Source organism: Charadrius vociferus, unplaced genomic scaffold, assembly GCF_000708025.1.
Source record: "Charadrius vociferus isolate BGI_N301 unplaced genomic scaffold, ASM70802v2 scaffold65, whole genome shotgun sequence".
Lineage (NCBI taxonomy): Eukaryota > Metazoa > Chordata > Aves > Charadriiformes > Charadriidae > Charadrius > Charadrius vociferus.
This window is the reverse complement of record NW_009649293.1, coordinates 3,512,689-3,540,006: the sequence shown is the minus strand read 5'-3', so window position 1 is coordinate 3,540,006 and position 27,318 is coordinate 3,512,689. Positions and strand designations below refer to the sequence as shown.

Genomic DNA, 27,318 nt, shown 5'->3' with positions numbered 1-27,318 from the left:
TTGTGCATTTAAAATGCTCTCAAACCCACATTTCACAGCCACAAGCTCCCAAATGTAATGGAGGTTAATTTGGTGTCCCATGAGAGGAAAAAAGGAGATGCTCAACATTTGGAAAAAGGCTGCTTGGAGATGCAACCTTATTATTTGACATAGAAACTTCCTGTTTGCTTTCCGAGAGTATCAAATTCTCTTTTTCTTTTATTACTTTGTATTGATCTTAGCTGTACATTTGGCATACCTAAGGCAGAATAAGTAGGGTACTGCTCCTTGTAATATATTCTTATACTAGCCAATTTCCTTGTGTAATGCTGTCTTCAGCTTTACCTGGGGTCAATACAGGCTTTGGACCAATACAGACAAGTAAAACCATAATTCAACTAACGCCAACTTTTAGCACACTGTGTTAGAATTCAAATTTTACTGAAAACTAGGGAGGAGGAATTATAGTTCAGAAAACAGAAAAGAAATGAAATGCTTGCCTTTTTTTCTCAATAGCACAGGACTTCCAAGCTTCCAGTCAAAGGAACATCTTTGTCACTTAATCAGGCTTACTGTAAAAGGATATAGTAATTTCTCTTGCTTATACTTACCTAGGAGTATTAGTATGCAAGCCAAAACAGCAACTAAAGCTTCTGTGCTGAGACCCATGGCATACATGAAAGCTCCATATCGACAGTAGAAGGTGTTAACTTCAGTGTCACAGTCGCAGACAGTGATAGTGAGAGTATTTGTGCTTGTCAGCGGTGGGGTTCCATTATCCAGAATTAAGATCGGCAAGTAGAAAGAAAACTGGTCTTGCCTCCTGAAGCCACTTTTTGCTGTGAAAATTCCAGCTGTGTTATCTAGAAGATAAATTATTATGCATGATATGCATTTATCACTTTGTGATGACAACAATAAAACTCCAATTGCATCTGACCTATTTAAAAACAATGGTACTGTGCAAAGCTACATATTAAGAAAGTTAAAAAAGTAAAACCAGTCACTGACATGTGGTGGGTTTTTTTTGTGTCAATCGTCAATAAATTGCATTTATTTTTGACAAATGTATTCCAGGGGCAATACTAAAATTTGACCGAGGAGCTCTGTTTTTAATGTTCAGAGCTAAAAAAAAATCCCACTGTGTTCAGTACCTGACACCTGCTCAGACTAATTAATTGGTTCTTAAAACGGTTCCATGTAACCAGCTGCTACCAGTCCAGCAGTTCACAGATGAAATATAGAAAGTTTACCAATCAAAAGGCTTCAAAAGTGTGTCTGGCAGCACACAGAGAAAGCAGGTGGCAAGGGAAAGAAGAGAAAGCAAGAAAAAAGTCCACTAAAATAGTTTTTATTTCTTTCCCTGACTCAAAAACTAGAGCTAGTTGAGCTCCTACTATCTAAATTAGTGAACATTTGATAAAGACTCTTACCTTGCTTTGTATTTAACTATTAGTGTTTAGAAATCAGTTCTGTACAGAACTCAGTAAATAGCTTAAGTTCATCTCCTGCTGCATATCAACTAATTCAAATCTGAAACTCAGCTTGTTGCAAAACAAATCAGCCCTGTCTAAATCTGTGTATAATGGAAATAAGAAAAATCTATAAATAATCATGTCAGAATTTTTAATCCTGGCAGGGTGAACTACTGCATGTGTGCATACATGTATGTAAAAAAAAATAAAAAACAAAAAATATGTTTCTACCATTATCTGTATAATACATCTATCCAAACAGTCTGCTATAGTTAACTCCCTCATAGTTAAGTTCTTCTAGGTTTCTGTCATAGTACAGAAAGTAACTCCAGAGAGTGTTACAATTCCAGAGATAAAATGTTCCAAATCTGTAGAGTTACATTTGCTTTCGCCTTGGACTATCCCAATTCATGCAGCCATTTCTATGAAATGCGGCAGAAAGGGAGAGAGTAAGGGTTGATCGTACCATATTTTAAAAGATTGGCTTTTTTTCCCCACCAATAGCCACCAAAAAAAAAAATGGACTTATTGCCTTGTGTGTGGCTCTGCTTAGGCTTTGCGCACAATGAGCAAAGGTGGGAAAAGCTCACAGCTTGTACACAATTTGACCTTAATGTAACAACTTATCTCTACCTGGCACTGAGTGAGAGGATAATGAAGTTGGGAATTGAAATACATATTAATAGATTGACTTTAACTTTGGAGATACTGAGGGAAGTAGTTTGCCGTTTAACATAGTCTGAACTTTCCAAAACTTATTTCCATTGATTTATTCACCTGGCCAGAACATTCAAATAATTAGCAAAGTCAATAAGAGCAATGTGTACTTTAGCTGAGTCTGAAGAAGCTCTTCTTTGTAGTTTCAGCAGACTGACTCTGAGAGGCCACCTTCCCTGAAATTCCATCAAATATTGCGCTTATGTTTTCCCCACAGACTGGTTTTGCTTGATATCTCTCTATATCCCTCTTTTAATATGAGTCCCAATCAATATCAGTTCGGAATAACATTAAAATACATGTAGAAGACATGCATGATGTCATCAATAATCAGCATAAGCAGTTTAAAATGTATTAGGAAATAAGATTACATTCCTGTTTATCTGTGTTTATAATTTCTGTCTTGTGAAGCGATGAATTAACAGACATTAACAGCAGTCTTCTCTTTTTGGTGATCTTGTTTCTTAGACAGCTAGATGATTTTAACAAGAAATTTGGTATTTTCCACCATATCCTTGCATTAAGGAAATACATTTTAAGGAATACCAATGTATTTTTCAACTCATCACTTTTTCTTTCCTTGAAATAAAATTGTATTTTGCTGTTTATGTTACTCATCTGAAAAAGGAAAATTTACTGTTTGGTATTACTGAATTATTGTTTTGAAATGCACCCCATGAAATATTCATATCTTACAATGACAATTTCTATTTAAGTGTAAATTTTTATAAACTTAGTTATGTGAGGACCACAGAGGCGTGCATCTTTCATTGGGCGGGTCTTAAAGAGCTACATGAATGACACTACCTTGATTATCTTTGACAGTAAAATGTGAGTTGTTTGTGGCCTCCTGAGCCAATGAGAAGTAAAAATGGTGCCCTTCTGCTGAGTCATCTCGATCCACTGCACTGATGCTTTGAATTAGCTGGAAACACAGAGAAACAGAATTGTGAAGAATGAAAGTACTTACTTGTCCTTTAAAGCAATAAAAGGACATATCAGGTGTGTTAAACTGTTGAAGCTAGAGATGTGTTCTGTGAATATGTATTGAGTGCATGTTGTGCACTCTCAAATATACATCTTCTATACCCAAACAGGCTTATTAAGACTCGTATTCTGCAAATAATCTGCTTTTGTTTTTCATGTATTTGAGAAAGGCAGGCATTAAAACCTTGAGATAATGTAAAAGATTTTCTGGATCAAAAGGCCAGGGGTAAATGAAGTTTCCATAAATGAAAAAAGTAACCATATATATAGTGTTTTGTCTTTTTTTTTTTTTTTTTTTTTCCCAAGGTGGAAAGTATATCATTCTACATTTGAAGTAATCCCTCTTTACAAAACCCATTTCCTTCCAGCCCACAAACACATTGACATCATTCAACTGATATATTGTAGCTCCAGTAAGTGAAATATGGTGAAAAGTTCATGTGCTGAATTGTTGATTCTGGATATAATAACAGATTGATTATGGAACTTCTTGGCTGCTTTTCTCGAGAAAGCAAAATAGCCTTCGTTTACAAATGTGTCAAACCAGATAGTCATTGCAAGATAAAATAAAAAATAACAGTTATCATTCAAAAGAATAACTTTCATCTCTGTAAATAAACAACCACACTACAGTTGACAGAATCATCAATATTTCTGCTTAGAAATAGCTTTTATTTGTTATTTTTATCAGTAAATATTTAATGACCTGAGCATCAGCCTATGTTAGTGAGTATCCTCACCAATCAGAAGGAAAGTGAACTGATGCAAGCCCACCAAGTTTCAGAAAAGATAGGGTCCAATTTGAACTTGAATTCTATTTCATCAGTCATCTCATGTCTTGTAGATATTTGTACCCAACAGACTTGAATCTTCAACTTTCCCCAAACCAGAAAGCACCTGAATGCTACAAGCAGTGCTTTAAAAGCAAAGCAGTAAGTCAATTGAAGTGACTACAGCCTTCCATCTGTGCCTTTGAAAACTCTTTCCCGATTAAAACATTTTTCAGTCAAAGATCTAAGACTTCAGCACACATTCTTTTTCTTTGTAAGCAAGCTAAGTTTGATCAAATCATCACAGCAGAGTGCAAAATGTGGCTCACACCCCAGAAGCTTTGTATTCTTAGCACTCTGCCCTTTTTATATGTGAAATTATTTCAAATCTATATTTTCACTCTATGGAAAAATGAGGAATCTTGAGATTTTTTATTACCACTAATGAGAGGAGTAGTGTACCTCTTAGCAGTGTATAAAGGATGAAGCTTCTTGAGCCATTTTATTCCCTTTCCTCAGAACACACAAAATAGTTAAGGTGATGCAAATATAAGTATAGGCATGCGGGTCAAGATGTCAGTGAAGAGCAATAAGTCATCACTAATATTACCTTGATAATAAACCACAGGTTTCATTTATATATGGGAATACAGTTGCCAGATTATGCTCAATATGAGCAGCGATAGAGAATAAAACTATATATCCAGTGTAAAACACAAGCAATGACACATTTTCATGAAAATATTCCAGTTTTCATTCTGATTAATAGTTATTTAACTGGGTATTAGCAATGTCTTTGGAAAGTATATTTTTAGGAGTCTATCATGTTTAAAAATCATAAAATTATTGCAGTTGCAAATTAGATACTGTTTTGTTATTTCATTTTAAGATCTGTTAATTTACATACAGAATATATTTGCCCCCATAAATTTTATGTACATATTATTCGATCAATAAAATTCTGAGTGGTATGTGGCTAGCTGAATAAAAAAAAAAAACAAAACCAAAAACAAAAACCCAACAAAACCCACATTCTCTTGTTTTAATCTGTACCGTGCAGTTCTACAGAAACCTAAGGCTCCTATGGTTATTCTAGACATATTCACATGCCTTTAAGAATTCACCTCAGAAGAAGGGGAATATTTGGAACATATGGACAGGGCAAACCCTTATTGTTTATTTCTTACTCTAACACTTCCAGTAAGATTCAGCAAAACCCAGATGAGTCTATAAAATATTCAGAGAGCAATAGGCAGGTCTGATTTTGCTGACTGTAAAGGAAAAATCACCCAGAGAGAAGGAAATTTTCTTTTTTTTTTGTTTTCCTAGGGTTTTGTACATCTAACCTAGAAGATTCTAGCCTTTCACCAGGGAAACTGACATCGCAGACTAAAAAACTGCACTTATTGCTTGTGAGTCGAGGTTTAACAAAACCCTACATTTTAGTGTGTAAACAAAGAGAATTGAGTGAATGATGCGTTGCTTCTGCAACGTTACAGCAGTTGTTGCATTGACTAGGCTGAAATTTAATTGCTGTAAAGTTTCTTATTTTAGGTCTCATTAGTCTAGAAACTTTAGTAATCCAGCAGTCCATTTGAAAATGTTAATTTCTTTAAAACTGAGATTAATTAACTCAATTTTTCTTGAAAAACTGATTTAAGTACCTGGTGGGTGGGCCTCATTTACTGTTTCTTTCCAAACAAACTGAGATCACTGCTGGGAATAGCAGGGTCTCCTTTGATCAAAGGCCATAAAAAGATGTGGCCTGCTATACTCAACTTCCACATCTATCTGATTAGTGGGCATTTTCAACTAATAAACATCAGTGAGGAAGTCTAAGATATCTGTAACAGCTCTGATCTCTCATTGATTAATTATGTTGTATAGAAGGGATTTTCTGTAAACCCTTCTGGATTGAATGTCTAGCTGAGTGTTGTCTCTCAAATAATGTGTTACAGAGTATGGAGTAGTTTAGTGCCTGGTAGTCTTGATGAAAATTCATTGAAAATTTATTTCCTCAACTCCAAGTGGTGTCACTGAATTGGAATTATGGAGATGTCCAGAAGAAAGAAGAAAGCCTCCCTGTTCCAGTCGTCTCTGCTTCTAAGGGCTTTCTCTCTACCAAGTTCAACTTAAGACATAGACTGTCCATCTGAACAAGCATCAGTACCATTAATTTTGATGCCAGAGTACTCCCAGTGTATAATTCAGAGTCCTTTGTGTGTGCTTCCATATCCAACCATAGTCTTACCATTCCCATTAGACAGATGGAACGAAGTAGGAACAGATTTGCCACTTCACTCTTTCTACTTTAATTTCTTTTGTTTTGTTTCCCACCAAAGGTCTTTCAACAGGAACTCTGCTATGATTTATTGGATGCAAGAGATCTGATCAGCCACCTGTTTTGGGAGTACGGAACTGGTTTTGTTCAATTTGGCAGAGGTCTTACAAGTAGTAGGATTTTTCTCATTGATTAATAATGTTTAATGACCATCAGAGTTTAGTGCAGGTAAAAGACAAAAATGTTCATTACTATAATCACCACCTGCATTTTCCAGGTAGATCATCTACCTCAAGACCAAGGTTCTCCTTTTGACTGCTCCTATTTCTTTTTTGAAAAGCAGATTGGCACAACATTGATCTGATTTCTCTGGGTCTACTGTAAGATGTTCCTGCTTAGCTATAAATAAAATGGTGTACATCTCAGCAAAGGAATAACAATTACAAAGCTCATGCCACGACACTTAGGTGCCTTTTTATGTTAGTTTGTATATGCTGATAAACTCTTCCTACCTGTTCCATTCTGCTATGAGGAAATGTTGTTGAATCATGGTCTGTATAAAAGAGAAAAAGGAATTTTCCATGGGACACAGTGCCCACTGTTTCAAAATGTCACAAGTTATGCTTGGCGAACTTGCAGGTGTAGCTTAAGAGTCATTTAGACATGGTGTTGGGGGATATGGTGTAGGGGAGAACTTTGTAGAGAAGGGTAGATGGTTGGACTAGATCATCCCAAGGGTCTCTTCCAACCTAGACAACTCTATGATTCTATAAGCTTATAGTAAGGGCCTGCTAGAATATATGGTGTTTTCACAGCTTCACCATGTTTTTATACTCTATAGGATGCCCTTATTTCTCTTTCCTTTTAACTTTTTATTTTCTGATCACTAGAGCTCAGATGTTTTTTGTAAGTGATGAAGAGAACGTAAGAAGGTGAAATAATAAACATTGGCTTACTAACCTATCACTTCCACTTCTCTGCTATCAAAAATAATTTTCCATCTTGATTTGTTAGAAAGGATCTCTTTTAGCAAACTGCTCATTTTTAACATTAATTGTATATGGCTAGAATTTGGTTTAAGATTTCCCCTCTTCTTCTGTCAACATTTCATTATGTAGAGAAGTAATATCAAATGAGTACTCTTCACTTTCACTGTAACTGATGATTATTTTATTACATGCTAAGTACTTAGTAAATAAATTTGTTTTTTTTTTTTCTTATCCCTAACTCAAAGTGCTCTGCATACATAGTTGTTTCTTTGGATCTAATAAAAATTGCTAAGCAAGCTGCAACATCAAAGTCACTTCATACGTAACCCCCAAATTACAGGAACTCAGAATTGCCAGTATAAATATGCATTAGAGAAGACAGCGTTAATTCAGAATGTAAGTGTGTTCAGTGTAGCTTGTCTTCAGCTGAAATCTGTTTCCTGCGTGATATGAAGAAAGACCAATATCCACAAAACAGCTGAAATTACCATGCATACAAATAGGTACATTCTGGATGGTCAGCTTGCTTACACATAATGTAAGACATTTGATATAGCTTACATCAAACTTTCGAGCTGCAGTTTCTGGCTGAGTTAATTTATTAATGCCTTGGGAATTAAGATTTCTGAGTCAAATCCATTCTTGCTGAGATGTCTCTAGTGTTACATTTGGGACAGATGTGGTCCACTTTGTGTTGTGATCATTTTTATAGATCATTTCCTCTAGAATTCAACAGTTTGTAGTTACTGTACACACACATAAAGGGTAACTAAAAAGAATTAATATCACATTGTGGTCATCATTTACTATGTCTACATACAGTTATAAAGTCAAAAGGCCCAATCAAAAAGAAATCGTGGGTTTGCATGCCTTATCAATATTGTTCTATTTGATCTGATATTAGCTATAGCTGTAATAGGATAGGAGTCTATTTTACATAGCAACTTTCATATTTAAGTCATTTTGAAAATAATGTATTTAATACTGGTAGTGCAGTGCAAGTGGTCTTTCAATGTGCAAAATAAAACTTTAGTTTTGGTTAGCATACAGGTCATTTACAGATTATGGGACAGAACTATAACATGAAATGGATTGTGAAAAATCCATTCAAAATGTTTAATAAACATGATTAATGGATTGAGAATGATGCTAAAAACCACCTATCTATCTTCTTTACATCTATTTTTATTTTCAAATTTGAGATTATAGTCCCACAGACCAAAATGTAGTCCTTTTGTTTGAATTTCTTTCAGAGGCTAAGTTAAACATGTCTGTAACTGTCACAAAACCAACATACAGGTACATGAAGATCAACATTCATTCAATAAAAGTAGACACATAAATTTTTTTATAATCTTTCAGAAAATCCAAATCTTCAAAACAAGCCTTCTTCTCTAGACTGAACTACCATTAACTGCTTCTGAGTTTGGATAATTAGAACAACAATTACTTTTATTTATGATGTGTTTCACATTCTTTATCATAACCTAGTATAGTCTAAGGCTATGGAAAAATAACTTACTTGCCACATGACTCTACGTTGCTTTTATTATAAACCAAGCAGGCACCAAGAAAAGTCACCTGAATAAAACAATTCAGTCTTTGATAGTGTCTTTCCCTTTGCAGTGCCTTTCCTTCCTTTCCCCCAAAATACTACAAACTGGGGGATGCAGATATATTTTGGTGTATCCCATGAAAGTAGACACAACTCAGCTGAGATCAGGGAAGGAAGTGAATTCCAGAAGCGTAGAGCATCTCTAAGAATAACTCTCAGCGTATCATTTCCAGCTAAATGGATAGATATAGCTACTTTAGAAATTGAAATGTGATAGAGTATCTATACAAGCTTTGATCTCAACTCGTAATATGTAAGCAGATTCCTGACCTATTTGGAATTGATTGCAGAAATATGGCTAAGATAAAAAGGTATGTAATGTCTTGATTAAGCCCTTCAACCACTTAAACTGATTCTTCTGAAATGTATATTGTGTTATTCAGTGGAAAACCAGGCCATCTATAAAATCACTTTTGAGCTTTTTGTCTTGCTGATGAAAATAAAGAACATTTTTTTTTGTGAGTAAAATAAAAAAAACCCACCACCCAAAAACCAAAAACCAAAAAGAAATTAGTAGCACTGAAGGAGGTAAATCAGTTGTGAATTCTGTTTTAAATCATAAACATTGAATAAAATATTATAAACTATGACTGTGATAATTATGCACTCCAGTAGCAATTTCTGGTTGTTCTTTCTAAGATCATTTGTTAATGAGAAAATTATTTAACATTACTGTCATGATCTCGGAAGGCTAAACTAAAGATTCTCAAAAAACTACAGCAATGAAAAAGGAAAAAAAAAAAAAGAAGAAAAAAGAAATTCTAGAGTAACACTTTGCCTGTCTGTAAAATGGGAAAAATTTCGTGCTCATCTGTCATTCAGATATTACAATGTTAAACAGGAATAATTCTGTGTATTATGCTCAAAGAATTTGTTATTATTGTTACTGCTACTATTCTTTACAGTGACATTTTCTCCAGTGATTTTCAAAATATTTAATATATATACTTAATTGTTATTGAAAAGTAACCATTAATTTGTTAGCATACCAAAGTTATCAGTAAGAAACTATGGGATAATAAAAACCTTGGGAAATAAATCACATGTTTTTTTATACTGTAGGCAAGTCCAAAACATGGATTACAAATATCCCTTTTATAAACTTCCATATTTAATTCATCGTGTCTTGAAGACAAGGAACTTGAAGTGGCATTTCCTTTAATGCCTGTACTTTGATCTGTTAATGATTTGCCTCAAGACCAAAAGAAATGGCTTGCTCCAAGTACCTTTGAACCAGCGGTAGCCCTTGCAGAGTGGAAAATTACCAAATGCAGACAAACCAACCAACTGCTGATAGAGAAACATATAAATGGATGTAAAAAGCTATAAAGAAATTACTTTAGCAACAGGGAAAGCTTTATTTAAAGGCAGACTAATCAAGGTCAAAGTAAACCAAGCTGGTGTAAAAAGAGAGGGTCTGTGATTCAGAAATCAAAACACAACAAAATGTTTGAATGGAACCATCACAGATATCCCGAAGGTCTTTTTTATACGTCCAAATAATGCTTAAGAGTGGTGAAAAAAAAAAAGTGGGGTTTTTTGTCTATAGCTTTTTGCTGTTGTTTTTTTTTTTTGTGGCCCATTTTGTACCTTTAAAAAAAAAAGGAAAAAAAAAAACTGAACAACCTGTTTTGCTTTTTGCAGGAGCAAAATGGAGAGTCAGCAGTGTACCTGGGGAGTTAGGGCAGCTGACTGATGTTAGCCCTTTCACCTGAGGAATGAGTAGGAAACAGGAAAAAACCTCCAGGGAAGGATGCTTAATACAACAATCCTTTAAGATGCCAGCGAGGAAGGTGTTGCAAGGGCTGTGACTTAAACATCTTCAGACTTTCACTGAAGTAGAGAAGGTTTGAATTCAGCTTGCAATAAATTATTTCTAACCACACAACATGATGAATCTGATTTTAATCCGGTCTAAGTCTGGTTCTTCCAGACTATGTTATGCTGTTTCTGAAAGCATCTGGCATAGGTTTTACATCTGTGATATTAACATGAAGCAAATCAGTGTCTTATGGGTTTTTTTTCAGAAGTTTCTGTCCATACTTCTCTCTTTCCTGTTTTTGCAGACAAATAAGATGTATTGATTTTGTTTCCAAGGGGGAAAAATACATGTCAGTCTTCTGAAATTTAAATTTCAAACTATACATATATTAACAGAACTAATTTTGGAAATAGACAAAATACAGCCTGTACTCACAGTATGGAAATAATCAATACTAAAGGGAACCTTAACATCTCAGAACAAATCTTCATTGTAGTGAGAAAACTGGTGGCTAACTCCTTCATGCTTACCTGGCCAGAAACTGCATTTTCACAAACAAATGTTTCATAATATTTAGGGAATTCTGGTGCATGATCATTAACATCGAGAACTTGGATATACACATTTGCTTCTGAAATTTTTTCAGGATTTCCTAATGGTTAAAAAACACAGAAATCAAACATTATAAATAATCTACTACATATTTAAAAGTAATTTAGACATTAGAAAATTTCATGTATACTCTGCAGAGAAAAAAATAGTCACTGAGACTTACAGACACATTTTATACTGAATCTTTTTAATTAGTTCAAATATATCCTATACATATAAAAATGTGCATTCTCTTTCTTTCCTAGGGTTCTGTTTACAAAAGGTGGAGGGGTTTTCTTTTGTTTTGTTTTTTCACCAATCCATCGCATTAAATTATAATATGATATCTTGAAATATAGAAAGATATTTCATGCAAAATTTTGGATTTGTTCACTGTTTCATTTACCAAGTCAGAAACTGATCTAAATGTTAAAAAAAAAAAAAAAAAAAAAAAAAGGCTGATCTGGAGAAATTAAATGAGGTTTTGTTCACACAGAACAATTTACTTTACTAGTTGTGTGTGGTTATGTGGAAGGAGAGTGTCTGCTCCTCCAAGGGTATTTGGTCAAGGACCTTATTCAATGCAACAAGGGTAAGTAAGGAGGCAGCCATAAAGAACATACAGGGACACAAACCATAGGGACAAACAATAAGGGAGGATGTGATGAGAACCAAACCTGGTCAGACACAGTAAATGATGGGGGGACAAGAGTGTGTGAGAATGTTTATTCCTGCAAGGTTATCAGACTGGGGGCTTTTTCAATTTGGAAACTGAGGGAGAAAAAGGGGAAAACAGAAACAAGATATACTAACACACAGACCTGACAAAGCAAACTTGGATACAGTGACAAGAAACGAACCTCATGATAATTAACGGCCTATCCAAACACCAAAGGCAACAATTCTAGGTAGATCAACCTTGACTTTGCAACTGATAAGACTGTGAACCAGAGGGACCCCAGACCCACAGGGGCAATGTAATCAATGGAGCTGTACAGACCCATGGGGGACATACAGGGAGGGACAAAGATGAGGCAGAGGGAAAGGAGTATATAAGAGGCCAGTCACATGTAAAACAGGACCAGTCATTATGTTTGTCTGGCTGACTCCTGTGCCAGATCACCAGTCAGTCCTATCACCTTGTATCTTCTTATTATATCTTTTCTTAGCTCTCTCTCTGCTATTATGCAGTCTCTATCATTGCATGTGTGCGTGTGCTGCAGGGACTAAGTGCCAGCTACTGGTGAAACCTACATATGCATGAGTGAAAACTGGTGCACGCTACAGGAGTCAGACAGGGGTTGGGTGCCCCTGGCCCACAGTGCCAGCTACTGGAGTGAGTGAGGGGCACAGGGGACGAACGTTTGTATCTTCCCCAAACTCGATGTGCTTGGCATGTGCGTGTGTTTTAGCTAGCAAACTTTAAGCTGGATTCAATGGTGAGTAGGGAGTCCTTAGGTCCAGGCCAGGTGCCCAGGGGGGTCCATGCTGGTACACTCAGAGGGGACTTGCGAATGTGGGGTACACAAGGGATAAGTGTGTGAGTGCTGCGGGTATGCCAGCGAGCATCAAGCACGTACTAACCGGTGAGTTGGTGACCAATGAAGTGGATAAGAGGATCTGGTATCTGGGCAGGGGTGTAGGGCAGACAGAGGGTCCATGCAAGTACTGAAGGGATCCATGAGTGTGTGTGTGCTTGTGAACCTGGAGAATGTCGCACGTGTGTGTATGTGTCTGCACCAGTGACCTCCTGCCTCTCCAGCCAAAGCAGAGGAGGGGACTTGGCTGTCTGTACTTGTGGTTTACGTGTGTCCTATATGCAGGTGCTGCTGAATGGAGCTCCTTGTCTGTGGCAGTCTGTGTCACTGGCCATGTCGGTGTTCTCTGGGTCTGTGCGTGCGTCTCTGGGACACCTGGTCAGTTTTTCTACTGGTTGAGCCTGCAAACAGGAAGGGGTCAGCAGTATCCTTGAGCCCGGTCAGAGGCCTCGGGTCACTCATACCAGTCTGGGCTCCAGCAGCCAGGCAGGAGGGTCCTGGGCCAGAGCAGCTGGTGAAGGCAGATGCACCTGCTTACTTAGCACTACTTAACATCACAGCCACCACAATGATTTGTCACAATCCTTTAAGAAAATCTGTTACTCTTCCTTTTTAGTATTTTGAAGTTTTGGGAGAAAATTTCAGCAAAATCCACATGCTTTAAAAATATTTCTGCCACTACTAGCCACGGAGTAATTGCAGTGGACACTGACATCCAACCCTAGCCAAGGCAGAAAGCTGAGACTTTGAATCTGGAACAACAGAGCTAGTCTATCCACTGGTCTCCAAACACATATTTACCAAGAAGTCTGATTTTGCCCAGGCATGTCCAAGGCATTACTGCTGACAGACTTCATGGACTGAGCTTATAGTTTTGTTCCAAGTACTATTTGCACAACAGGTTTAATTCTTAGGCATTTTGTACTCACAGAAGCTGTACTGTTTCTGTCATACAAGTATACTTTATTATTGTGGCTTTAGAAATAAAAGCTCTGTCAGTGGAGCTTATTCCCGTATGAAAAGGAAAATAAACTCTGCTAATATAAGGCAGTTTTTTCCTGCATTTACTACATTTACACAAGGTTAAATGGCTATAACTGCTTCAGACAAGGAAAAGCCAGACCTAACTATACTAATTTCATGGTACAAAAGTCAAGTGTAGACTAGGCCAAAAAAACTATTTGTTTATGTAATAAAAGTGTTTATAAATATGTCATGTCAAACCAAGGGAAGGAAGATCTTCAGGTACAGCATTCTCCTAGAGAAACTGGCTGCTCATGCCTTGGATGGGCATACTCCTTGGGTAAAAAGCTGTCTGGATAACCAGGCCCAAAGACTGGTGGTGAATGGAATTAAATCTAGCTGGCAGCCAGTTACAAGTGGTGTTCCCCACTCAGTATTGGGGTCATTTCTGTTTAATATCTTTACCAATGAGCTGGACGAGGGGATTGAGTGCACCTTCAGTAAGTTTGCAGATGACACGAAGCTTGGTTGGAATATTGGTCTGCTAGGGTAAGAAGGCTCTACAGAGGGATCTGGACAGGTTGGATCAATGGGCCAAAGCCAATTGTATGAGGTTCAACAAGGCCAAGTGCCAGGTCCTGCACTTGGGTCACAACAACCCCATGCGGTGCTACAGGCCGGGGGAAGAGTGGCTGGAAAGCTGTCCCGCAGAAAAGGACCTGGGGGTATGGGTCAATAGCTGGTTGAATGTGAGCCAGCAGTGTGCCCAGGTAGCCAAGAAGTCAAACAGCATCCTGGCCTGTATCAGAAATAGTGTGGTGAGCAGGACTATGGAAGTGATCATCCCCCTGTGCTCAGCACTGGTGAAGCCCCACCTTGAATCCTGTGTTCAGTTTTGGGCCCCTCCCTACAAGAAAGACAACACAGTGGTGGAGCATGTTCAAAGAAGGGCAACAAAGCTAGTGAAGGGTCTAGAGCACAAGTCTAATGAGGATCGGCTGAGGTAACTGGGGTTGATTAGCCTGGAGAAAAGGAGACTCAAGGGAGACCTTATCACCCTCTGCAACTACCTGAAAGGAGGTTGTAGCCAGGGGGGGATTGGTCTCTTCTTCCAAGTAACCAGTGATAAGACAAGAGGAAATGGCCTCAAGCTGTGCCAGGGGAGGTTTAGGATGGATATTAGGAAAAATTTCTTCACCAAAAGGGTTACCAAGCATTGGAACAGGCTGCACAGGGAAGTGATGGAGTGACTACCCCTGGAGGTATTTAAAGGACACATAGATGTTTTGCTTAGGGACATGGTTTAGTGGTGGACTTGGCAGCATTAGGTTAATGGTTGGACTCAATGATCTTGAAGGCCTTTTCCAACCTAAATTATTCTATGATTCTGTACTGAATACCTCTCAGAAGTCCTTCACCTATCAGCACATCAAATCCTCACTTAAATGGCATAGCTCTGAGAAATGTCTGCCTTCCCCACAACGTAATTTGTTATTCTAGCAGGCAAGAAGTTTCACTGCAACAGTAACGTTCACGTTAACTTGGACGTACTGTTGGGTAAAGACCATAATGAAGACATTTTTCCAGTGAATAAAATAATCTTAAAACATTCCAGGTATACTAAATAGCTATCAACCTAAATATTTATCAATATCTCAATCTGTTCTGTCTCAACCAAAAGCATATCAATCATAAGAATATTCATTATAGTTAAAATATGCTTCATGATGGGTACTAGTGTCACTACTCTTGACCTGTTCAGAAGTCCTTAAGGCATTTTCTTAAGTTAGTCAAATGGACCTTTAAGAGAAAAACAAAACATACTCCTTTGTGCCTTACTTCAAACTATATGGTTTTGGTTCATTCTTACATTGCCTTTTTAATGTATAATTCACTAGTTGCTTGGAGCAAACATTTGTTTTCTTGGATCTTATGGAATCTTTGCTGATAGCTTTGAGTCTTTTGCCAAAGGAAATGGTAGCAAAAGCAACTACCACAGAGATAAAGGGCTAGATACTCAGCAGTTTCACATTGCTATTCCTCCTGTGAAATCATTAGAGCCATGCTAATTTACCAAAGCTTATGATCTGTCAGACCCATCTCAAAAACACTTCTTTGTGAGATGACATTTCTCTTGTTGAATCCCAACATCCATAATACTACAAAGGCAATGAAACAGTACTCAGCTTATTTTTTAAATAAACATAAAAAGTAGCACACATCCCTTTTAGAAATCATACCAAGTGCAGGACTTAACCTCTTTTACTTAAGTCAGAATTGGATGTGTAGGACAGAGATTTGCCTGGATTGGCACTGAAAGGAAAACTTTGTAACACTTATTAGGAGGCAGGGAATACCTTTGGTGGCTTCAGTTGTATAGAAAGTGGCAGCGGCATGGGAAGGACCCAGCTACTTTAGCCTATTCCTAACTCGCTTGTTCAAAAGATTCATGGATACTATATTGTCTTTAAAGCCTACCCTTTGCCTGCACATTTAGATAGCACCTTTCAGCCTACAGCTGCCATTCACATCTCTTTTCTTTCATTGAATAACCCTTCTTTTTTTTTTTTTGTTTTAATGATTTTTGTAATAGTCTTGTTTCTACTTCCTTTCCTATATTTGGGTTACTGTATTGTGGTTGCTTTGTGAGTTTTTTCCTCAGTTTATGGTTAAATGACAAGGAAGAACATTTCTCACATTGCTGTAGGAAGATAATAGTATGGAAGTTTTCAAGTTTTCTGAAACCACAGGCGTTCCGTTTTGGGAGGAAGGAACACATTGCAAAGCCAATCTTGAAATCAGTCTTTGGTAAATATTTAATGAAGATTTTGGGTGAAACAAAGTGAATTGGGGAAGATGGTAGGTAAGGTAGGAAACATTTTTCCTTTTATCCCTTACACAGAAAAATGGTTACCAGAACTTGAATACAGTTATTGTACTCATATCCTACACTAGGCTAAAGATCTTTCAGTGAGCAGAAAATTTCTTTGTCATAATCTCCATGAGAGAGCTCAAAACTTGAAAAACAAGGTCTGAGAGAACAGGCTATCAAGTGCACTAGGCTCGATCAGTGTGAAAAGGAAGTTGACGCTTTAATTACTAGGGACCAGAATTAGTAACTTGCTTATTTTGGAACTGTGTGAAAAGCAGTGACCATCTCTAGAGACAAAGTAGAACTCAATACTTGCAGGGGATTAAAGAAAGCTTAGCTTGGCATTGTCATCTGCCAGTAAAAGGAAACGTTGTAATAGTAACAATAACAGTAATAATAATAATTGTTATAATTTAAGCTAAAGAAAGTTTCTTTACTTCCTAAAGGAAATGGACACTTTTTTTTTTTTTTTAAAGGACTAATCTAAAACAAACCAAAAAAATATATGACAAAAGTGGGGTGATGATTAAATATTGAATTAATTATATGATTCATAACTGAAACCTTCAAAGACCTGTAAGTTCTGTAGTCACGTAGTAGGTCTGGAACCCACTATGAAAGGACATCTGCAAGACCCAGTGGGAAAAAAATACTGTCTCTTGTGGGTAAGTTTGCTTATGACTGGTAATGAACTTCTCCAGTGGGCGTATAGAGAAACAAGTAAGTAATCTCAAGCCAGTTGTTATCATTGGGAATTTTTGTTGGTCTTCTATAGTTTAATAGAGAGAAAGCTGAAACAGATATTCCTCTTCTAAATTAACTGTCAGTCAATCATCATCTGACTCAGTAAATCAGTGTTAAATAAAGCTGAAAACTTAAGGATTTCTTGCTCTCGTGTATGGTTAGAATGTTGTTGGTTTTGCTTCAGCCATGTACTAGGTGGAAACTGATTACAACCAAGTAAAAACTGATCAAAGAAAATGTGCTTTCTCCTGACCTAGAAGCATATTAGGCATAAAGCAGAATAAGACTCAACAGATTGCAGGTTCTGACTGCTTGCATTTAAGGTCGGATGAATCAGATCTACTTCTGGGTACCTTTAAAACATGCTATCTCAATGGCATGAGGATAGGATGATCCACACCACAAGTCTGCCATAACAGAGGCAAGGTTCTCTTACTAATCTCTGATCCCTGTCATTGCAGTGGAGGCAAAAGGCGTGTGTTCTGTATGAATGCCAGGACATCAATAGGCCAGTAGGGAGATTGCTGTTGTAATGCAGTTTCACTATCTGTCTTAGCTACAATGAATATCTTGTGTGGATGAACTCTAATGGCATTTTGATTTGGCTTCAGCAGAGCCACAATGTCATCTACCAAATGTCTCATACACACAGTGTATGTTATGACTGTATTTCAAGGAACAAAATGCTAATAGTTCATGATATAAAGCATTTCAGGTATGCCCAGACCAAGGTGACCTGACTTCAATGCTTTTGAATATAGTGTTATATACAGTGACCTTATCATCATTAAAGAAATAAAGAATAAGAATATGAAGATAATGAGGGCTCGGTTTCCTACAATAACTTTCACTACTGTGAAAGACTCGCTTTCTTTTGCTGCAGGAGACACTTACTCATTTGTAACATTTGGTTCTTTCCTATTTTATTGTTTAACAAAACAGAAAAGTCCAGACCAAAGCCATCCTGCTGTGTTTCCATAGTGCTATTCAAGACATGACAAAAATATGCCAGAGATCAATTTTACCAACACCTGCCAGCTGCCCAACAACATGAGAAGTAAAATACATTCATGCCTAAAAACTCACAGAGAAGCTGAAAAGGATGATAATACTATCAATTCCTAAACACAAAATAAAGACTTCAATGAAAACGGCTACTGACTGTACTGAACTTCTGGCAGTAATATTCTACATATATACAAGGACTGCTCCCTTTTGGGAGCAGTGCAACTTATGAATATATGTTTAAAGTAGTCTTAGTAATAAATGGCGTTTAACTAAAATTCAGGATTAAAAAAGTGCTAAAAGTATTGGGCAAAACCTGTCTGATTTACTGATTGGACTCTAGTTTCATATGTTTTTTCTCCTTCCTGAGGATGGATGAGATTAGTTTTTAAATAATACCCCAATAATTTTGTTAAACTGTCTTATAAATCAGCTGCTGTTAATTTTCTAGCGTGTTGTCCCAGAGTTAGGGCAACCAGATCACCAAAAGCACAAACAGAAGCAATTTACATTTGACTTTCAAACATAACTGACAGGTGAAATCTATATAAAGGATGCTTCACAGATTTAATTGTTACTGAAGAGAAGTCTAGCTGATTTAGGCCTTACATTCACAATTAATTTGAGCCACAGGTTTCTGACTGGTGTTAAATTAGACCCTTGCTAATTTCACACTAGTCAAAAATCTGGTGTGAAATTAACCAGGGTGTAATTTAACATAAGATCTTGCACTGCAGGAGCAATTCATATGCTTCAGTGTAACTTGAAAGCGTTACAGTCTAGATCCTATTAGTATTTCCTTTCTTTTTTTATAAGGTCATCTTTTATGAAAGAGCAGAGGACCTTGGAGCTCAAATACATTCCACTTCTATTTAACTAATCATTTTAATAATGCTCCTTAATGTAGCAAGCAACAGTAATATAATGAGAAAGAAGCATGTATTCTCCACTTAAAAGAAGGCATATTCAGAGGATAATTACAGTTCGCAGTATATAAAACACAGAGTTCCTTAAATTTCTTACTCACTTGTTTCTGTAGCTGTAACAGTTATGTTGTGCCAAGAAGCTATCTCTCGGTCCAGAGGTTTAGTTGTAATGATTGTTCCATTGTGTTCATTGATGCTGAACAATCTCTTTAAATGCATGCCCTGGACAATAGCGTACCTGCACCAAAAAAAGTAAAGAGATCTCCTAATACTGAAATGTTCCATCAGTGGCAAGGACATAGAAAGCTATTGTCAGTTGAGAAAACAGAGCTGTGCATATATACATATAAATGTGTGCTGCACCAACTCATAAATCATGAAAAATGTACACTTATAAACATTTAAAATTCACTGCTGCCAAGATCAAAGCTCTTCTTTTTATAAAACTAAATATGTCTCAGATCTCTATTAATGTGAACTGAATCTGAAATACATTATTCATTCTTACTTCTAAGTCAGGCTCACAGCAGGTGAATGACTTCGTTGAAAAGAAGCAGCAAAAGTGCCACTTGTGAAATGGATAACACTAACAGCTAAGTGTAGGTATAATGGCAAATCTGTTTTATCATCGCTGACATACTCTGATGCCAAGGGAACGGGCATTATAAAGACAGACAGACAACTATCTGTAATGAGGTGACACCTAGGCAGGCTACAAAATCCTAACGCGGGAGATGATTGCAAATGAGTCCAGGGTTCCTGGCTCTTCACTGAAAAGGCTCCAGATGCTATGTCCATATGTGCACATGCACATGAACATGCATATACATGCATAACATTCAAATTGTTAAAGTCTAACCACTGGTCACAAGCCAGAGATGGACTGAAAAAGACACCAAAGCTATTGGTTCAAATGGAAAGAATACTTACTAATATTTTCCATGACATATGAAAAAAAGACAGTATATCACAGTTCCTAGTAGAGCCTATTTCATGGAAATAAAACCTGTTTGAAGAGTTGAAAGGTTCTTACCACTCCAGTTTGGAATTCCCACATGCAACTATTCCCTCTTTTATTGTACCTTTAATACTCCTTAACAAAGCCTTTCTATCTCCTGTCGGCCCTTTGGATTCCAGCTCAGATTATGTGCCAGTGGTTGGATGACTCTCTAACTTGTTATTTATAGTTACATTTTGTCTCGTTTGAAAATCAGTAAGAGGATAAATCAAGGACCCATCACAACACAGTCAGTGAAAGTTCTTATCATTTGAGCCAAAGCTTTGACATTTATAAACCTCTATTTTGGGGATTTACAATTCAATTTCGTCTTCTTTTTTTATGTTAGCATTCCTCATCCTCTGCATCCAAAGCTTGTTTAGGGTTTTCTGACATTAGTGTTTTGTTTTCTTTAGTTTTGGGTGGGTTTTTTTGTAATCTGATTCTTGATATATAATTTTCAGGAAATCTATGCTGGATATTTTTAGTTATTTTTTATTATTGAAGTAGTAAGTTTTTGTTGCATGTCTTTTACCTTGTTTGTTTGAAAACTGGGGTCCACAAGGCAACACATTTGGTTTTCCATATTATAAACAACTGCTGTCATTTATGATAGCAATGGTTTCAAAATTAGCTTCATATGCATGGCACTTAGCCCAAGAAACATATCTTTACATTAGAAATGACATACTCTATTTTAAAGACATTCAGTGATGCAATATATGCGTCACTATGCAGACATATTCACTTTGTAGCAAGTTCCATCAAAATATTTAAAACTAAGAAGTCATAGGTATGCCTTATGTTTAAATGTTTCTCAGGAGATTTTGCGGTCATCAAACCACAAAACATACCATTTTTTTGGGGGAAAAAAGGATGTATATTTTTATTTATTCTTATTTAATTTAACCTATGACTAGCTTACTAAATAACAGTAAACAAACGTAAAATCGTAACTAATGGCCTTGCATTGACTAAACCTCTGAAGCTGTAACTATAGGTAGAAATATATACACACATATATACTTCTGCTATTAGGAGTCTACACACCATAAATTATTTCATGTGTCATCCATTTGTCCCTGTATCCTAGCTTGTCTAAATTACACACTACAAAATGACATCTAGTAACTCAAGAAGCTATTTTAATTATAAACCCCATGTGAAAGATTAATTACCTGTTTTTTCCCTTAAGATACAGCAAAATTATTTTGCAAATTTAAAAGCCTGGGGGACTCTTTTAATATAATAACTCTATAAGGCAATTGTGGTAGGGGTAGGGAATTGGTAAATTTTTGGTCATGCTGAGCTGAGCAGATGCCAGTGGAGCTGTTCTGTGTCTCCCTCCCAGCAATAAGTCCATCTCTCCATACCTCCAGAAGTTATTAGAAACAGACTGGAACACCTCCAGGCACTTACAAGTTTGGCTGTGGTACCCCAGCTCTGTTGCAATTCCGTCTTTTCCAGGCCACTGTTTAAGGTATTACTCAACCTCAAAGTGATTACAAAGATTCACAAATAAAGCTCATTTATTTAGATTTTGGGCTAGGGGTCAGGTTTTAACCTACTGTACTGGTTTTGGCTGGGATAGAGTTAATTATCTTCATAGTAGCTTGGATGAAGCTATATTTTGGATTTGTCATGAAAACAGTGTTGATAGCACACAGATATTTTAGTTATTGCTGATCAGTGCTTACACAGCATCAGCCCCTTCTCTGCTTCTCACACTGCCTTGACAGTGTGTAAGATGGAAGTGCAAAGAAGATGAGAGGGGACACAGCTGGGCCAGCTGACCCCAATTGACCAAAGAGGTGTCCCACACCATATGAAGTCATGCTCAGCAAAACTGGGAGGGTCTGCTATTGCTCGGGGACTGGCTCGGTATCAGCCTGCTGGTGGTGAGCAATTGTTTTGGGTTTTTTTGCATCGCTTGCTTTTCTTGGGCTTTTGTTGTGTTTTTTTTTTTTCCCTTTGCTGGTTTTTTTTGTTTCTTCTTTTTTGGGTTGTTTTTTTTTTTTTAGTAGTAAATCGTCTTTATCTCAACCCATGACTTTTCACACTTCCACCCTTTTGATTCTCTCCCGCATCACAATGGGTAGGTGAGTAAGCAAGCAGCTGTGTGGTCCTTAGCGGACTAGAGGGATTAAACCACGACATCTAGAATAACCTAGGCTATCCCAATGAAAGCATGATTAACTGTAAGGTAGGGAACAGAAATAACCTTTGGAAATCCCAACCACACCTATATTTGAGGCTTGTTCACATTTTAAGTTAGGTACCTGACTGGGCAGTCGTCATCATCTGGATCTCTAGCAGTTACAACGCCCACCAGTGAGCCACTCATAGCCCCTTCAGCAATTTCCATCACATAGTTCTCCAAGGTGAATACTGGAGGTTCATCAGCATCTTCCACATTGATTTTGACAATGGTTTTGTCCTCAAACGGTCCTTCTTTCAGAAAACGGTAATCGATGTACCTGTTTACAACTTTGGCTTGAATACTGTATCTCCTCTTGCTCTCATAATCCACTCTCTATTAAGAAAAAAAGTGAGCTGTGGAGTAGTTCTTTCTTCACATTTGAATTAAATACAGTTCAATAAGTAGCGTGAGACAAAATAGCACTACTCTTCTTTTGGGAATATTTCACAAGTAGTTACTTTAAATTACTTTTTTTAATGTTAAAACCACTTTAAAATTAAACTGTTATGCCATTGCTTTCACATGTAGGCTGGCTTTAGTGTTACATTAACAACACTGTAAAAAAAGTCTTCCTGTAGAATGTCAGCCCTAAGAAAGCCAGCTTCCTCTATTACTACTTGTATTTCCAACATAGGGGTAACCTTAGTGAACACTATTCTTTACTCTTACATAAACAATGTAAATCAGTAAATCTGTGGAGCTTAAGCTGAGTATGTTAACATTTAGTTTCTAAAGGAAATAAATTCCAGAAAGCAACAAAGTGTTTAATAAACACATAGTTACATCACTATTTTAGATAGTAATTTTCTTCTGTAATTTAAAAAGAAATACTGAATAAATACCTTCCTGAATTGTAATAAATCCAAATAGGAAAAAAAAACCCAACAACAAAACCAACAAACAAAACCAAACCCAAACTTATAGCTTTCAGTTCTTCAGGCTCCTGGATTTCCCTAAACTGTTAAAGTCTGTCATCATTTCAGATGATGACCAGATGACCCAGAAATCTTCCTGCATGATTCCAAAATAAATCACACAGTATAAAAGCCTTGTAAATATCTTAATTCATAAACTGGTATCTTTTTGAGTGTATTTAGTGTCTTTTCAAAGCTATGTCATAACAAAAAGTCCACTGTCTGTCTAATACTGTAATACAGTCTGACTTCAGTTAAGTTTAACAGGTTGCAAGTGAGGAAATATTGCGTACGATTTGTTGATAAAGATTTTACAGATAATGCACAGAAGGGAGAACATTTTCTCTCAATGGGATACACTGTGTTGCACTGCTAGGCAAAACGTTAAGATACTTTGACTGCCACTATTGTATTAAGCAGTCATAGGAATGAGTCAAAAAAAGCAAACAAAAAGGAAAGCATGTTTCTTTTTATCCCCTGAATATCCCAATCAAATCACAAAGCCTGAAGAAAGAAAAAATAGTAGAATCCAAAGCAATAGGCCTTTTTTTAAACATCCAGCTTGCTTGAGGACTTTTTTTTCCAGTATTTAGAGAGTTTTTAGGAGGTTTCTGAGGTCTCACCTTTTTTAATAAGATAATTCCTTCTTGAGTCTCATTGTTAGTAATGATGTCAAAAACATCTGAGCTATCTCCTTCAATGAAATAGTTCATGGCTGCATTCTCCCCTATGTCACTGTCTTCTGCAAAGACTTTGCCTACAGTAGTGCCCACAGGAGCCTCTTCAGAGACGTTCATATAGTAGAGTCCTAAAGAAACAAATACTGCACAGTTTAGTGATCTGCCATAGTTGATAGCTGCTGTAGCTATGATGGCCTGAAGGTCTCAGAAAGCTGGGGAAAGACCCCAGCTTTTATTAGAGCATGGGTTCTAATCCAGCAATGGATTGGGGGCAGAGGATGACAACATTCCCAGTCATGAGTCCTCCTCTTTCAGCCCCTCTTTAGCAGTAAATAAAGAGTTAAGGAGAACCAACAGGGTGAATAAACAGTGAAAGGCAGCACTTCCCAACCGCATTTTACTAGTTCTTCCTGGCAACCCAGCTAGCAGCTCCCATGTCTCCTAGAAACTCCCTGGACAGAGAAGGTCACATCATTTGCTAAGAAGCTTACAGTATCTGTCAGCACAGAATGAAGAGAGAAGAAAGAGAAATAAGGCGAGTTAAAATGGTACTAAGTATCCTGTTGCATGGATTTTAGGCGTACGTAAAGCAAACTATATGGAAAGCAGTTTAGTAAGTAATTTATTTCCAGAGTCTAATGATAAAAAAACAGGCCTGAGGTGTTTTGTAATGATAGATTTTCTTTTCCTCTTCATTTCTTAGCTTTTGTAGGGGATTTTTTTAATTTTATTTTTATTTAAATCTGTACACTGAAGTCAAAGCACAGACCTGTTCTGAAAAGACCTACCAGTGAACATAACAGAGCTACAATAAGTCTAAATTTCCTCAAGACTTCAACTATTGTAAGTAGCCTATACTTACGCTGTTGAAATTTAGGTGGATTGTCATTGATGTCGGAGAGGTTGATGGTGACAGTAGCTGTTGCTGAAAATGCCCCTGCTTGTCCAACCATATCTTTCACTTGGATGATGACCAAATACTGTTCTTTTGTTTCTCTATCCATTTGGGAAGCCATTCTGATGACCCCTAGAAATGAAAAGCATAATATAATAACATATAACAGTGTCATTTTTTCTCAACATCTAGCCATATCATATGGGTATAAAATACATCATTGGACACAGTTACGAATTTGAATTCTAGATCATGCACCATACCTAATACTGGTAATTAGTACTCATGGCAACTTCTATGCTGTGAGACAAAGCCATTCTGCATACTTAAGAGTTCTGGGGAGCAGAACACACCATATATCTCCTCTACCCTCTATAACCACCTTTCTTTCCAAGAAATCAGGATTATGGAGGGATGTCACATATGTGGTTTCTCCAATATAGAGATAGAAATGTCACATACAGAGTCTTAGAGCTGTTAACCCAGAAGTGTTACTAGGTCTATTTGTTGGATGTGGTAGTCAGAATCCAACTCTTTTCTTAAGCAAAATAAGTTGCTAAATAAATTGATGATTCTCTAGAAAGAAAGAATTTCAGTTTCCTATGGGAAAGAAATAATGGATTTTCTTTTAGATCAAAAGATGCAAAAGATGTACAAGTATAGGGTGGTATCGGTTGACCTTTGTGTTGAAATGAAGAAAGACATTTTTGCTTGCATCCATTTTATGTTAGTTTATTAATGTTTTCAAGTTACAACATCATCTGTAATACCTGTCTTTGGCTCCACAGAGAAATAAGGCTGTCCCTGAATGAGGCTGTAAAGCAGACGGGCACTATTCCCATAAGAAGGATCATCACCATCTGTAGCTGTTACCTGTGTAACCGAAGTACCTTAAGGAAAAAATAAAATCGATTATGTTTATTTTCTTCTTAGATAAATTATCTCATAGTTACAAAACATAAAATCTTTAAAAACTGTTTAACATACCTGTTATATTAGCAAACAGTCTTGAAAATCTACAGGAGCAAATGGAATCTTCTAAAATTTATCATTAAAAAGTGAAAATATTTCCTCATCAACTATTCCTGTTGCATTCAAATTTTCAATTAAAATAAAAATAAATAGTATATGACTTTTCAGCACTATATTTCTGTTGTTTAAAATACTACATATCACATGTCTTTTTCCCTAATTTCTGATACGTGAATAGGATGCAGTAAATTATTTCTTCTCCCCTTCTATAGCGTTCAAAGTATTTTATGGAAATTTCCCATGGGAATAAGAAAACACAGCCACTTTATCACCAGTGGGTCTACTGGTGATAAAGAAATTAATTGTTAGCAAGCAAAGCAGCCAAGAAGTATAACAAGGCTCTGATAACATTTTTTATCCTTGAGTCTTTAATGAGCCTGTCCCAGTACAAGAGCGACAGCAGATTCCCCAGTGCAAAACCACAGCAGAATCAGTCTGCAGATTCCACCTCTGGCTGGAAACTGGTTATATCCTAGATACAAGATTGACAGCAATCTCATTGCACCATCAGGGATAATTTTCCTTTAAGAGAAAACATTCACAGTAGCATCATTTTGTAAGGTAATAATGACTTCTGTCTTTTTTCCTCACCTAGGTTCTGCATAAGAATACAAATCTCACTTCTTGTTAGGAACAGCAGGAAATCAATCTACTTTCTAAAACTTTATGGAATATGTTCACATGGTTGCACCTGATATATTGTTACCAATATAACTGTATAATTATGCTGGAGGAGAAAAGAAGAAGAAACAGTGGAGTTCAAGGAGTTAGACCAGAAACATCTTTTTTATGACAAACTCAAAGTCGATGTTTATCCCCAACAAAATAAATATATTAATTTCTGAGTTTTCTAGCAGTTCAATAGTTTTATTTTTAAATAGAAATGAAGAAGTCTTTCTCATATAAGGATACGCTGAATGAAATATTTGATTTTTGTTTGTTTTTTTTTTTCATTTTCTTTCAATTTATTCAGCAGCTGTAAAGGTGATTCCATAATGCAAGTTATCTTCTGTCAGAGTGGAGGTACACTAAAATGTTATTAATTGCCTCCAACATTTGGAATTATATGCCCTTCAAAGCATACCTCCAATACCAAACTTCTGACATTTACGTGTATATTAAGTGCGTGTATAGATGTATCCATATACTGCTCTCTATTGCTCTGGATAAATGTTAAAGATAAAATGACAGATTAACACTTAATCAGGGCACATATATGCTTCAGAAATAACAATATTTTTAATAAGACTGAAGGGTAAAGGAAATCTTCAGCTACACAACTGTTAACTTCATATCAGCTCCAGTCTGTGGAAAGTGTTCTAACAAATATACAGGAAATTCATCCTCTAAGACAATTTAGCACAATTAGATAGTAGTTTCGGGGGG

At 36.7% G+C, this 27,318-nt stretch overlaps 1 protein-coding gene across 1 annotated transcript in view; it reads right to left on the bottom strand.

Moving 5' to 3' along the window:
* Positions 1-27,318, bottom strand: part of CDH19 (cadherin 19, type 2) — a 43,291-nt gene that overhangs the window by 3,997 nt on the left and 11,976 nt on the right. Inside the window, exons 4-11 of the mRNA XM_009889057.1 lie at positions 25,671-25,790; positions 24,868-25,032; positions 23,949-24,133; positions 22,491-22,744; positions 19,316-19,452; positions 11,106-11,227; positions 2,979-3,096; positions 591-842 (exon numbers count right to left, since the gene is read on the bottom strand). Of these exons, the coding sequence (XP_009887359.1) occupies positions 591-842; positions 2,979-3,096; positions 11,106-11,227; positions 19,316-19,452; positions 22,491-22,744; positions 23,949-24,133; positions 24,868-25,032; positions 25,671-25,790 (1,353 nt within the window). The remainder of the gene's footprint in view (positions 1-590; positions 843-2,978; positions 3,097-11,105; positions 11,228-19,315; positions 19,453-22,490; positions 22,745-23,948; positions 24,134-24,867; positions 25,033-25,670; positions 25,791-27,318) is intronic.